At 40.2% G+C, this 14,045-nt stretch overlaps 1 protein-coding gene across 5 annotated transcripts in view; it reads right to left on the bottom strand.

The window, feature by feature from the left end:
* Nucleotides 1-183: 183 nt before the first annotated feature.
* Nucleotides 184-14,045, bottom strand: part of LOC128410690 (palmitoyltransferase ZDHHC14) — a 135,989-nt gene continuing 122,127 nt past the window's right edge. For all 5 annotated transcript variants that reach the window (XM_053382253.1, XM_053382256.1, XM_053382255.1 and 2 more), the window contains 8 exons: nt 12,616-12,719; nt 12,246-12,349; nt 9,904-9,981; nt 8,544-8,620; nt 7,673-7,762; nt 5,639-5,753; nt 4,887-4,978; nt 184-2,139 (listed from right to left, as the gene is read on the bottom strand). In XM_053382253.1, the coding sequence (XP_053238228.1) occupies nt 2,092-2,139; nt 4,887-4,978; nt 5,639-5,753; nt 7,673-7,762; nt 8,544-8,620; nt 9,904-9,981; nt 12,246-12,349; nt 12,616-12,719 (708 nt within the window). In that variant the 3' untranslated portion in view covers nt 184-2,091. The remainder of the gene's footprint in view (nt 2,140-4,886; nt 4,979-5,638; nt 5,754-7,672; nt 7,763-8,543; nt 8,621-9,903; nt 9,982-12,245; nt 12,350-12,615; nt 12,720-14,045) is intronic.

The raw sequence follows: 14,045 nt of genomic DNA, 5'->3' as shown, positions 1-14,045 counted from the left end.
GAAGCTTTGTAGATTTCAAGCACTTAAAAGAAGCCTCTTACTGCCAGGAGAAAATTGCAACTTTGGTTCAAAAACTGCATCCTAAAATAAAATAGATGTGTCCTTGGTGAAAAGTACAGATGTGGTGGTACCTGCAAACACCTGTTTTTATAGAGTAGCAAAATAATGGTGGGGGGCACAAAGTTTCTTTTATGTATAAATATTTATTATCAATTTAAAGACTTAATTTGCTGGGAAGTTACAGGTCTGCCTTTTCAAATGGTCTTGCTACATACATGGCTTTTCCACACTGAAACCATCTCTTCTGTTCTTCTGTCCCAGTTTGTCTGTTAAAGATGGTAAGTCTGCAACTTCTGTCATCAGGATCAATTTAAAGTTTGGTAAAAAGAAATCCTCAGTGAACCAGTAACAAAGATTGACACAAAAAGTGAATATACAAATGCTGGAAAAGTGGTGCTGTGAAAAAGTGCCTTAGAATTTACTATACACTTTGCAGTAACTTCATAAATTGTTTCTACATGCAAGATAGATCTCATTACATTTGGCATAAAACATTTATACACATTCTTTACAATTTGTACATATCTGAATGGCTGTATCATAACACTTTATGGAATTTTGGAAGACAAACTAAATTAATAGGAAAACAAAAAAAAATGTAGAAAAATAATTAAACACCTGACAATAGAGAGGATTGAGCCATGTTTACCTTCTAGGATTTTGTGTTTTGGGGGGGCGGGGTACAGCATTATATTATCATGGCAGACAGAGATTCTTTATTACTCTAACACACACAAAATGACAACAGCGCACAAGTCAACAGAACATATAGGGAGTACTACTCTCTTAGAATGACTTGGTAGATAAAATAATGTTTATTTATGCAGTGAAGACTAATTCTAATGGAAGTTGTGTGTGGTACAGTGAGAAAATTTGTGGCAACACACCTTCAAGCCTTTATTGCCCACTGTTGGTATGCAAAAGCTGTTTTAACACCAGTGGCCTGAACATAACATTTCAAGCATAGTTGCATTTTGAAGTAGATCCTTTTTTTATAAGCCCATGTTGTATTCAACACCTGAATAAATGGTCTGTTTTCCAGAGGTAAAAAATAATGAATTTTGGCCATTATGGGATCGTTTTAAAGTGGATCAAAAATGTAGTATCATGCTATTATATAAGCACCCAGAATCTGGCAGTGACCTTGAAACATTTTCTATAATGGCAGTGGTGATGGGACATGAGACACTATTGATGCTACACACTTGGTAAGGACAGAGCAAAAAGGCTCCAAACACACAACCATGACTATTGGGTATTTAACCAAAGTGCATGGCTCAGAATTACTGGATGGAACAATATCTTCCAGATGTTTGGAATGGCTGTCTTTAGGTTCAGCTCTTTTTTTTCTCATATAGGAAGAAAAAAATAATCTAGCCCTCATGTTTTGAGGCATCTGTGGTTCAAGGACAGGATATTAAAAGATTCTCATATGCGTTAGCAACTTTATTTCAGATTTTGTATACCATTGCTACAGGAGAGGGAAGCTAAACTGCTTTCAACAGCAGGCTCGTAACAAAAAAAGTATATGCTAGAAAGCATTTCAGCAATCAGGATAAAGTATTTTTTTAAAATCTAACCAGGTGACACAGAATACTCTTATAGAGTATGTAACCCTTGGCAACAAACCATTTGGCAATTTGAAGCCCTATCATAGAGCAGAGTAGGGGAGCCCATGGCCCTCCAGATATAATTGAATTCCAACTCCCACAGCCCTGGAACCAAGGCAATGGTCAATGAGGATGGGAGCTAGCTCCAACTGGAGAGCCATAGGTTACCCTTCCCTAATATAGGGCATTTTCCAGTTCTACTAAGATAGTGGGTAGGAAGGGAAAGCATATAGGATAAAAATATACATAAATATCCAAGGCATTTAGGTTAACAAAGTAAACTCCTGAAGTTTTCACTTTCTTTTGCATTTTATTTCTTTAAAAAAAGGCTTTTTGGATGGCGAAGACTTAACTTATTTGCACTGCCCCACCAAAAATCAGAAAAGCACTTTGGAGTTCTTCATTATCTGTCTCTGTATATCTACATCATTGGAAAGCGACTGAGAGCCTGCCTCAGCTTTTGTGCAATCTGAAATAGAGAAACAAATATGGCACATGAAAAGCGAGATACCCCATATATTCAGAATTATTCAGGTTTGTTTGTTTTTGCAAACCGCTTGGAGGTGGTTGTTTTTAGTCGTTATATAAATTGTAATAAATAAAAGAAACCTTATCTCAAAGATCTTATGAGAACATTTTAAACAATTCATTCCATTAACATAGAAAAGGTAAACAAACTGTATAGACCTATTATAATAATTTATTCTGCATGCTGTTCAAGAAACCTGATATCTTTGACAGCTCAAACATTTGTCCATTTGAAGCATATTCTAGCACTCTTAAAGGTTGCTGTATCATGAATAAAAAAAAAGATGATTTTTTTTTAAAAGGCAAGTTACTAAACAATTAAATCTGCTTACTGAGTAGTCCCAAAGGAGAAAGTATGAACAGTTGTCTTGTGTTACCTAAAATGGCAATTCTTTCCAGACAGGTATCAGAGTTTTCCAGTGGCAACAATGTCTGCTGATTAGACCTACTTGTGTGGTTAGAAACATTAACTTCCATCTTTCAAGTTATATGCACACACACATTTTTGAAGCTTTGATTGATTCGCATTTCCCTGGAAGGAACAGGCTCGTACACATTGATTCATCATTGTCACTTGAGGCCCAGGTAGAGTCAGTGGCTAGTAGTGTCTATTTCCACTTATGGCTGGTTTGCCAGCTCTGGCCCTACCTGGCCAGGGCTAGCTTGATAATAGTGAGCCAGCCTCTGGTAACTTCCAGATTGGACTGCTGCAATGCACTCTTTATAGAGCTGCCACTGAACATGGTTTTGAAGTTGTAACTAGTGCAGAATGCAGCTGAGCGGCTGTTGGTGGATGTCTCTGGCTGGACATGTACAACAATAGTTTCCAACTAGCTGGAGAGCCCAATTTCAGGTGTTAAGCTTCCTGTTTATTGAAAGCTCTCCCCAGGGAGGCATGCCTAGCACCATCACTATCTTTTTTAGACACCAGGTAAAAACATCTACTCAGGCTTTGGGATTGTAATTTTCTGCTTATCTTTTTGGGGAGTGGGGTTGGGTGGGAACTGTTGTAAAATACACACACACACACACACACACACACACACACTGCTTTTTTCTATAAAAATATTTTATACTCTCATTTTCCTACTCTCATTTTCCTACTCATATTGAAATACTGCCCCTCAATGAGGCCAAACTTAGATTCACAAAATGTTTAGGGGTATGCATACCCCGGCATTCCCTCAGAAAAAAGCACACTCTGTGTGTGTGTGTGTGTGTGTGTGTGTGTGTGTGTGTGTACACTTTGGGATTTTTTTCTGTAGTTTTTACTATTTGTTTTTGTAATTATAGGTAAAAGGTAAAGGTAAAGTCCAGTCAAAGGCGACCATGGGGTGTGGCATTCATCTTGCTTCAGGCCACAGACAGCTTTCTGGATCATGTGGACAGCATGCCTAAACCGCTACTGGCGCAATGGAACACTGTGACGGAAGCCAGAGCGCATGGAAACACCATTTACTTTTCAGCCACAGCAGTACCAATTTATCTACTTGCACTGGTGTGCTTTCAAACTGCAAGGGTGTCAGAAGCTGGGATAGAGCAACAGGAGCTCACCCCATCACACAGATTCGAACTGCCAACCTTCTGATCAGCGAGGCTCAGTGGTTTAGACCACAGTGTCACCAATGTCCCAATAATAATAATAATAATAATAATAATAATAATAATAATAATAATAATAATGCTGGTGCTGTAAACAGCTCTTGTCCCAAATATCTGAAGCAGCAGCTCCTTCCACATTGACCTACCAGGATATTAAGATAAACAGGAGATGTCCTGTTAGAGGAGCTGCCATCTCTGTGGTCAAGGGACAGCTTTCTGTGTGGCGGACCCTGGTTGTAGAATGACCTTCCCTCTTTGTGCATCCACTGGATGCTTTGGCGACTGGTGATGATGCACCTCTTACCCAGGTCTTTGGGTGAGTAAGGGTCGTCGCTCCTCCTGCTTTGCTATGTACTGCTGTTTGGTGCCGATGCTTTATTACTTGGTTATTGGTTGTTTTGTAGTTTTGTTTAATGATTTTAACATACACTGTACTTGTTTTAACTGTAACGTCTTTGTGACTTGCCCTGGGACCGTTTGGTGAAGGGCAGTACAAATACATAAATAAATGCTGGAGTCACTATTAGGAGGAAAAGAGAGAAGCTGCCACCCCCCACACCCCGGCAGTAGGCTAACACTACACGTGTTCACTTTCCAAGGTATAAAAGGGATGAAATTAGAGAGAATTAAGCGGAATAACTGCATACAGCTTAATCATTATCCCTTCTCTGAAAGGAATGAAAAGAATTGCTAATGAACTGCCAAATGTAATTCATTGTGAATCCCAGCCAAAAAGCAAGCAGCAGCTGCATATTCTTGTCATGCGAAGTATGTGGTAGAGGAAGAATTGGCAGTGCCAAGTAGCATTTTCCAATGAGGGGATGAAAGAACTATTACTTCATAAACCTGTATTTTAAAAATAAATTTGTTCACCACATGAAGTGTTTCTGAACTAACCATAGTTCAAGTCAACAATTTCAAGCACATGATGAGTATTTGAGCACAAATGCACTTGAAACAGTCCATGGAAGGTTGTTGTTTTTTTTACAATCAAGTGGTTTGTATAATTTTTATGAAAAAATATGAAATTTTGGAAGAATAAGCGCAAGTGCAGACAGAGAGAGTTCAAGACACATTGCAACTTACTGTTTCATAGAACTGTGCCTGTTGCTCCAGATACAAGCGCATCACACTATTGTAATCATAAATTCGGTTACTGTGGAAGTGATTCATTTCAGCTGTAAAATCAAAACCAGAGCACATATTGAAGTCTGACTCCAAAAAGGAATAAATTTTACTCATTTAGGAATCCAAGCAAAATGCCAGATTTGCACTTTATGGTAGTGGAGGGGTAGGAAACCATTTTTCTGTTGAAGGCATGGCAGCAGTAGTAGCAGCAGCAACAACCAAAAACAATTTTATTATTTATACCCCACCCAACTGGCAAAGCCAATGAAAGGCTGATTTGAGACTGAAGTATTTTGTCTTAACTAATCAAGAATAAAGACTGAGTATCTCACCCAATGTCACCACAGATTACACTCCCCAATCATATGCAGGTCAACCCCGAAGCCTGCCTTATGTTGTTTGACACTGCTGTTCTTACATAAGCATACAGAAGACTTCATTTAATACAGTAGACGAATACTGCTACTGTTCCAGAAAGCAAGTGAAAGGGATTCCTTTCTGACTACACACACAGAGAGACGGAGGGGACACCAATTAATTCAGACAGGTGGGGAAAACCTCTTCGCTCCCTGCACCCCAAACCATACAAACATCACGTATTTGTAATGTGACTAAAATTATTCTTAAAATTCCCTTTCTCCAATCCCCTTCTATCCCCATTCCCAATTAACAGGGGAAACCATGTCATTTAAATGTAAAGTACATTTTACCTTGTAGTGCATATGACATGGTGCTTACACGCTTCAGCATGTTTTGTTTATCCTGTGGGGTGATTTTGCTGGTAGCAACTAATTTATCACTTTCCTTCACTTTTTCTATTGCTCCCTGTTAAGACAAAACATCACATAAAGCATCAACGGAAAAGCATCTCAAATTAAATTAATTAGTTTCATTTGCCTGTGTTGTATCTGCGTTCATTCTATTTCCTAAGACTCCCTCCCCTCCCTCAAAAATTTACAAAGCCTGGAAGGAGGAGTGTTGTATGCTAGGATCAACCACCACATACTTAATCTTCCTCCAAACCAATTCACACAATCATGCGGCATGCTATGGGAACTATAAAACCAAGCTGCAATGTACACTAGTTTTGTGCTGCTATTTATGCATGCAGAACTGCAATCCTCTGCACAGCAAACAGCACTGTTGCAAAACTGGCTTGGGAAAGGCAGTGGGCAGTAGTTTCAGGTCATCATCAGATGACTATGAATCTGCCATCAGTAGTTTCAAAATTAAGTTTAAATTTAAGCTACTAAAATACATTAAAGCATAGCCACGAAAGATGCTTAGCCATTTTCATGTATCCTGGAGGGGGCAGTCACAAAGGGTAAACACAGCTACAACACTGTTAACACCTAACTTGTCGTAATCAGCCTGACTTTGAATAAAATGCCTGGATGTTGTGGGGCAGATAATCAACCGAAATTAGAGGTTGTCTATGTGGATATTTAATGTCTTAAGGCTAGATTCAACTAAGGACTTGTGCTAGCTCAACAGCATTTTCTCAGCTTGCCAACCTCTCAACTGGCTCTTTGGGTGGTCAGGAAAACCCCTAGAACAGCATATCCAGGCGGAGGAGAGGGAGGATTGTTCCATCCGGCAAGGTGAAATGCTTGCACTGATGGAACAATTTCCATTGCTCCCTAATAGTTTCTTCCACAGAAAAGTGTTCCTGAAAGTCCTCTCAAAATAGTGACTGAAGCTCTCAGCTTCCATCACACTTTATAAACCACAGAGACTATTTGGGGTTTCCTCAAGTGTGAGAACTATACAGTGAACATACTCTATGCAGGCTTTCTAATCTTGGTCTTCACAGGAAGCTGCCTTGTTATGAGTCAGACCACTGGACCATCTAGCTCAGCAGTGTTGAAACTGAGTGGCAGTGGTTCCCCAGTATTTCAGAAGATAATCTTTCTCAGCCCCACCTGGAGACTGAAGCCAAGTCATTTTGCCTGCAAGGCAGATGCTCTGCCACTGAGCTATAGCCCTTCTCCAAATACCCTAGGACAAGAACCCCCAACCATTCTTGGCCTGCAGGCACATCTGGAAATCCAAGAACCTGCTGTGGGCAACACAAAATACAGTATTTTTCACTCTATAAGACACACCAGACCACAACACGCACCTAGTTTTTGGAGGAAGAAAACAAGAAAAAAAATATTCTGAATCTCAGAAGCCAGAACAGCAAGAGGGATCGCTGCGCAGTGAAAGCAGCAATTCCTCTTGCTGTTCTGGCTTCTGGGATAGCTGTGCAGCCTGCATTCGCTCCATAAGACGCACGCACATTTCCCCTTACTTTTTAGGAGGGAAAAAGTGAGTCTTACAGAGCAAAAAATACAGGACCCATTTCCCAGTAGAAAAACTGGTGGTGCTCAGGACTGCTGCCCCCCTGCAAAAAAATAACAACAACAAAAAAACACACCCTGCAGACAAAACACATACACCCAAACAAAACAAAAAAGCAAACATCAAAAGCCAAACCTCCAAGGTGTAAAGCAATTCCCCAAACAATGCAAAAAAGGGCAGGCAAAACACCCATTCACCCTAAGAACAAGCAGGAAAAATACTTCCATCCACTTCAGCAACCAATCAAATACAAAAACCAACTAAAATACACACATCCCAAAACTCAGCAGGTAGTAGCAAGACTCCTTTTCCTTTCCTGAAGAGACCAAGAGTCTGCATAACTTACACTATGATAGGTAGCACCCACCTCTTTAAAAGTCATGGTGAAAAAGGCTTCCTACCTTGTGAGCACCTATGATATCTGGGAAGCAACCAAGAAATCCTTTGTATTCATGATTGGTTTCCATTAGAAAATGAAGATCCTGCTTTGGCTGATAAAGAGAGGGGAAATCCAGTTATTGACTCCGTAACAATAGGTCATACAAGCTCCACATCTAAACTGAAAATCAGAAGACTACCAATGAGGAGGGGACCATGAAATTTTGAGTGCTGAAAAATGGCAGCTCACCTACAAATTGCAAATGGATACATGTTAGAAATTGTTACTTTAAAAAAAGATAGCAAATTCAAATATAAAATCAGTGAACATAAATCATTGTATTTTACCCAATCTTTGTACAAATAGGCTTTAATACAACAGGGAGTATAAGATTTCAGGGTTTTGTTTTGCCCAAAGCCCTTTTAAAAGAGGCACATATCCTGCAAATCATGTGTTGGTGTGGCTGAATCTAGCCCCTGCCCCCTGCACTTTATAGAGCTAGCAGGTTAGGAGTTGCATGCCCAGCTCCCAGTTACACACAAATTTCCCATTCATTTACTGATACAGAAGCAGGCTTCTGCATACCATGACTATGGTGGTAGATTTTATTTCATAAAATTTATATACTGCTTGATTGTAAGGGGGGAACCTCAAAGTGTTTTTTAATCAGCAACTCTTGCTAAATTCTTAGCACCTTTATAATCACTCAAAGTATGCTATGCATTCCTAGGGAGACAGCCATCCAATGAGCTTTGCCCACTTGTACAACATGACCTCTTGTTTCTCTTCTCCCCAACCTGCTCCAGAAGAAGATGGCTCACCATGTAAGCAAACACCTGCTCCATTTGAACTCACCCATGGACTTCCCCCCACAATGTAGTAGTATGACATACCTGTTCTGCTACAAGACTGGCAATTTCTTCATATGTTTTTCCTGCTTCTGTTATTGCTTCATGGAGGTCAGACTCTCCTAAAAACAAATGAGACATAGAGGTTTTCAAGTACGTCAAAATGAGTCGCTGAAACAAACAAAAATGGGACATGTAGAAACATCTACATTTTAAAATAAGTGTTTGTTGGTACATGCAGTGATTTCTATACTAGAAGGTTTATAAGTATTTGTGGAAGTAAATCAATATTTAATATAAAAATCTTACGTAAGACTTACTTCAAATGCGAAGAATAAACCAATCCATGAGAAAAAATAAACTGCCTTTAATTATACCAGTAATTATAAATTTGAAACTAGCCAACTATCAGGACTAAGATGACAAAATTAAACGATAGCATCTTTATATTTTTCATATCCTTCCCTAGCCACACATGTTCAAATGTTTCTGCTGAACACATCAACACAAGGCTGGGGTTTAGTTTGGCACATTAAGTTTTGGGGCAAAACAGTAGAGCTTTCATGTAGTCTAATTCACCTATTCTTTGTTTACTGTTGCAAAGAAATGCTGTAAACGTGTTTATGTTTGGAATGAAAACATGTTCTGTGACCTCTGCAACAGAGTTCAAAGCGTGCAGAGCTGATATTGGAGAGAGGAGAGAGATAGCTGCTTTAAGATTTCATTATACGGGGCCTGGATCAGGTAATTTTAGTCTGATTGCTCTGGGTCACAACAATTAACTGGATGTTCCAGACAGTTGGGAGTTAGCTATCAGTTAGGGAAAGGCTGTTGAGGAGTTGGATGAGAAGCAAACAGCTGAGGCAGGTGTGTGGAAAAGGCCTGAGTATCAATACACAATGTGTGGTTAATACATGTCTGGCAAAAAAATCAGAAGGGAGCCAGTGATTGAGTTGGTCTGAGAGGCTGTCCTGTGTAAAAGTCTTACTATAGAAGGGAGGTTACAACAGTTAACCACAATATTTTGATCTTTTAAGAAATCACTATCAATATAACTCTTCAAACAGAGACTATATTAATAAATCGTATTTCTAGTATTGATGCCTTTGCTTAAAACAAATATTTAACCCCAATATCTAATCCTTATAAATCGGAGCATGACAGCGAAGGACTCATAGGCATCTTGGTAGCCACTAAGAGAACAGCGTGAGGAACTAGGTAAGTCTTTCGTCTGATCCAGCAGGGCTCTTTTCTTATGTTCAGCTTACCTGCCATTTGAAGGAAGTTTAGTCCATTAAAAACCCAAAATATTTATTCCGAGCTCATCCAATTAACGCAGCCCAAATACTAGAAACAGGTGAAGTTGCTTTGAAAGACAAATCAAAACAGAGCTAGAATGAAATACCTTGATAACCACTGCTATGGAAAACCACTGCTAAACCCTGTAAAGCTTTTCCTATTTTCTGGTATTCCTTGGGCAATGCTGAAAGAAAAAAAGGATTTAACGTTAAGATATAATCTGGTAAAGCAAGAGAAAGGCAATGAGCTTGTTTAAATGCAGTGCTAGTGTTTAGTGGCTATGCAGGGTTACGTAGATGAGCTTCAATGAGCCCAAGTGAAGTACAGTATGGATCTCATACAACTCCTCTCCCCATCCTCCCATCAGGGGCGGAGCAAAGGGGGGGCAGGGTGCCCCGGGTGCCATCTTTGAGGGGGTGACAAGAAGGCACCCCGTGGGGGGCTCGCCCTGCCACCACCTCCCATGCGGCAAAGAGGAGGACTTCTGCTGAGATTTCTTTGTTTCAAAGAAGCTTGACTTAGCATTATGCATGTATCAGAGATCCTGATTTACTAACAATAGTTTGTTAAACCAGTCAGCTTTACTTGAAGCTGGCTTGTTTATGAAACCATTTGTTCGCTTTAATCCATTATTCCTGGCACAAACAGGAGGAGACATGGGGAAGGATGAGTGCACAAGCTCAGTGCTTCACTTGGGTTTGCTGAGATTCATGCATGTAGCATTATGCATGAGCCAACTCAGCAAATAACTGACTACAAAACATTACCTAAATAAGAGGTTGGCAACCTTATCAGAGGATGGGCGGGTCGACGCTCCCATCTGTCGGAGGATGGGCCGGAGCGTGTGCGCCCATGTGCTCTTCCGGGTCGGAGGAGCATCCGTGTGCACATGCTATTTCCGGCGCTCCTCTGACCTGGAAGTGCGCCGGCAATAGCATGTGTGCATGCACACGGGCGCTTCTCCGCCCCACACGCGTGTGCACATGTTATTTCAGGCGCACATCCGGGTTGGAGCAGCGCCCGTGCGCATGCACACAGGCACCATCAACCCGGAAGTCGGTCCCCGCACCATGCCGGTAAGAGCGGGAGGCGGCAGGGGTCACCATGGGCCGGTTAGACAAGCCTTGCGGGCCACTACTGGCCCATGGACCTTAGGTTGCCAACCCCTGACCTAAATAAACACCAGTATGGCAGGCAGCCAAAGTTCTTTCTGATAGTCCCTGTATTCTCCACTTCTCTCCTCACATTTACAGTGGTACCTCGGGTTAAGAACTTAGTTTGTTCTGGAGGTCCGTTCTTAACCTGAAACTGTTCTTAACCTGAGGTACCACTTTAGCTAATGGGGCCTCCTGCTGCCGTGCAATTTCTGTTCTCATCCTGAAGCAAAGTTCTTAACCCAAGGTACTATTTCTGGGTTAGCGGAGTCTGTAACCTGAAGCATCTGTAACCTGAGGTACCACTATATTTCACATCCACTGGCTTGATTACTAGTACTTGCACTGCCCTCTTGGTGCCATTAGTTCATTTACTTTGATCAGTGGGTATACAAGTGCTTCAGCTGCTTGGCCCAAACTTGCAGTGTCCCCTGTGACCTCAAGATCTAATGGGAAACTCATTTCTGAAGTCCAAGGTCTATGGGGCTACATTAAACAGTTCTGTAGTGTATTTACTTTTCCAATGGCAGCTTGATGCAGATCAGTTAAGTAGTCTGAGTCTTTCACACAGAAAATGCTTTTCTGGAGAAATTGTGCTTTTTAAAGAACATACTACAAATGGCTAATGAATCATGTATGCAAACTGTCACACTGCACATCCAAACAGTTTTATGAACAATAGTTCATTTCCAAGATCCACCTTTTGAATGAATTTGGAAAACTGGCATGAATCCAGCTATACCAAGTTGGATGACTCTGTTTATTCTGCTGTGATCTTTTCTGGCAAGCTCGTTTATAGTTTCAAAACACCAAGATCTAAAACATTTACTAGCTTTGAAAATTCATTTTGTTCGCCAAGTATTCTGTAAATAAAGTTACCTACAGTAGATAAACACATACTCATTGCAAAATCATGTGAAGGGGAAAAAACCATTCTGTAAGAGCTCTTTAAACCCAGAATACACACACACAACCATTCCAGATCTTGAGAACTTATTCAAACATCTTAAAAAAAGAAGAAGCATGGTTAAAAAAATAAGAATGCATAAGCTGTGGGGCAACTTCCAAAAGCAACGTCTGTCAGAACCAGAGCTTTCAAGTGTTTATGAGGCAAGCACAGTCACTTTTGTGGATTGCATATTTTATATGCAATTGATTCATTCATTTCATGAACACTGCACTAGTAGTTCTAGTCTTTTGCCAAAGTAAGTCCTGTTACACATTGTATAAACACATTAAAAAATTAGTCAAGAAATGACAAATTTCACTGTGTTAAATATATTCCAACACTTACGTCCTGTACAGCGTTTCCAGTGTTCGTGGCCCACTGTCAACAACTCCTTAACTCCATCATCCATGGCTTTAGTGAACTTCCCAACTGCATCACATTTCTGTTCACTGTATAATGAAGAACTGAATTACACAGGGTTTTTCTCATTTTCTACTGTGAACATTTTTTATCTGGATTTTTCTTTTTCTTTTTGCATACTGACTAGGAGGCCACATGCCCTCAGTACTGTTTACATCCCTTTTGCAAAGTGAAAACTACATTTTAGTCCTACATTTTTGATTAAATATGCTTTAAAAACAAGTGCACCTTTTTTAAAAAGCAGGCAACAGCAATTTTGAAATAAGACATGAAAACGAAGAATCCAACACCTTACATTTCTAACAAATCCAAGTCAGGTGCTTCTGGTTCCATAGTAGAAAAGACCATAACACCCACAACCTCATCTTTTTCTGCCTTCCTTTTACCGGTTTTCCATTCCTAGGGAAAAGAACAAGTGTGGCAATGTGAGACAACACACTCCTGCAGTGACATCTTGAACAGTCTCAATCACATAAGGACTTTGGCCTGCTCCCATACGCTTCTTGAGCAGGGCAGGGCCCTGCCATAGATCTTCAGATTCCTCCCAGTCCTCAATTCAAAACTGGTATAAAAAACAATAATCAAGCATGAAAGAAGCCGTGATCCAGACAGCCACATAAGTGACTTAACATCTATTATTCTTCAGCTTCTTTTTCAGAAAGCTCCTTTCTGCAAAAATCTCTTTTTAATCTTGGGGAAGTTTCACACTGAATTTTTAATGTAGCTATTTGAAAGCTGAGTATAGCTCACTCACTGGTCACTTCAGCACTGGATTACTACAATGTGCTCTATGTGAGGCTTCACTTGTGCTTGATCTGAAAGCTGCAGTTAGTGCAGAATGCAACAGCATGATCGCCAAGAGGGGTGAGACTCTGCCAGCATAGAACATCCCTGCACAGAGATCTGCACTGGTTGCAGATTTACTGCCGGGTCAAGTTCAAGGTGTTCCTATTAATATATGAAACTTTTAACAGCCTGAGGTCATTTACTAGGGAGATTGCCTAACTTCATACATACCTACTCGACCACTTTGACCTGCAAAACTGGCACTGTTACAGATGCCACGTAACTCTTGCTTCACGTTTGTAAGAAATCAATCATTTATTGTGGCAGTATCCACACTTTGGAATTCCCTGCCTAGTGATGTAAGGTAGGCCTCTTTCACTGTACTCTTTTCGGCACCTGCTAAGAATATTTTTGTTTAGGCAAGCCTATCCAGATGACATGTGTTTTACTCTGGTTTTTAGCTTATTGTTTATTTTAACTTTTTATGTTTTAAAAAGTTGTTTTTAACTTTTTTTGGGGGGGTGATTTTATTGTTTTATGCTTTTCGTAAACCGCTTTGAGGTTTTATTACAATCAAGAGGTATAAAAATCCTCTGAAATAAATAAAACAAGAACGATCCAAATAACTGCAGCAACAGCTTAAGCCCTGACCATGCACTTAAAGGGGCTCTTTGCGTTATAACTTGGCCTGCAAAAAATATCTTGCCCAAACTTACTCATACATTTTCCAGAAGGGAAGCCATGTTAATTTGTTGTTTTAGTCATACATATATAATATCGCTTAGCACTCGCTATCCACCAGTATTTTAGACTTAAGCAAAGTTAGGTAACAACTTTACCAAATTGCTGCTTGAAAAATGTTAGTGTTCATAAGCGAGGTGCTTCTACAAAAAGCCATAGTCCCACCTGCCTTTGAGAAAATGGTCTTCTAGAAATAAC

The sequence above is a fragment of the Podarcis raffonei genome, chromosome 3 (assembly GCF_027172205.1).
Source record: "Podarcis raffonei isolate rPodRaf1 chromosome 3, rPodRaf1.pri, whole genome shotgun sequence".
NCBI lineage: Eukaryota > Metazoa > Chordata > Lepidosauria > Squamata > Lacertidae > Podarcis > Podarcis raffonei.
Note: the sequence above shows the minus strand (reverse complement) of the source record. Positions and strands in the feature narration are given on the sequence as shown.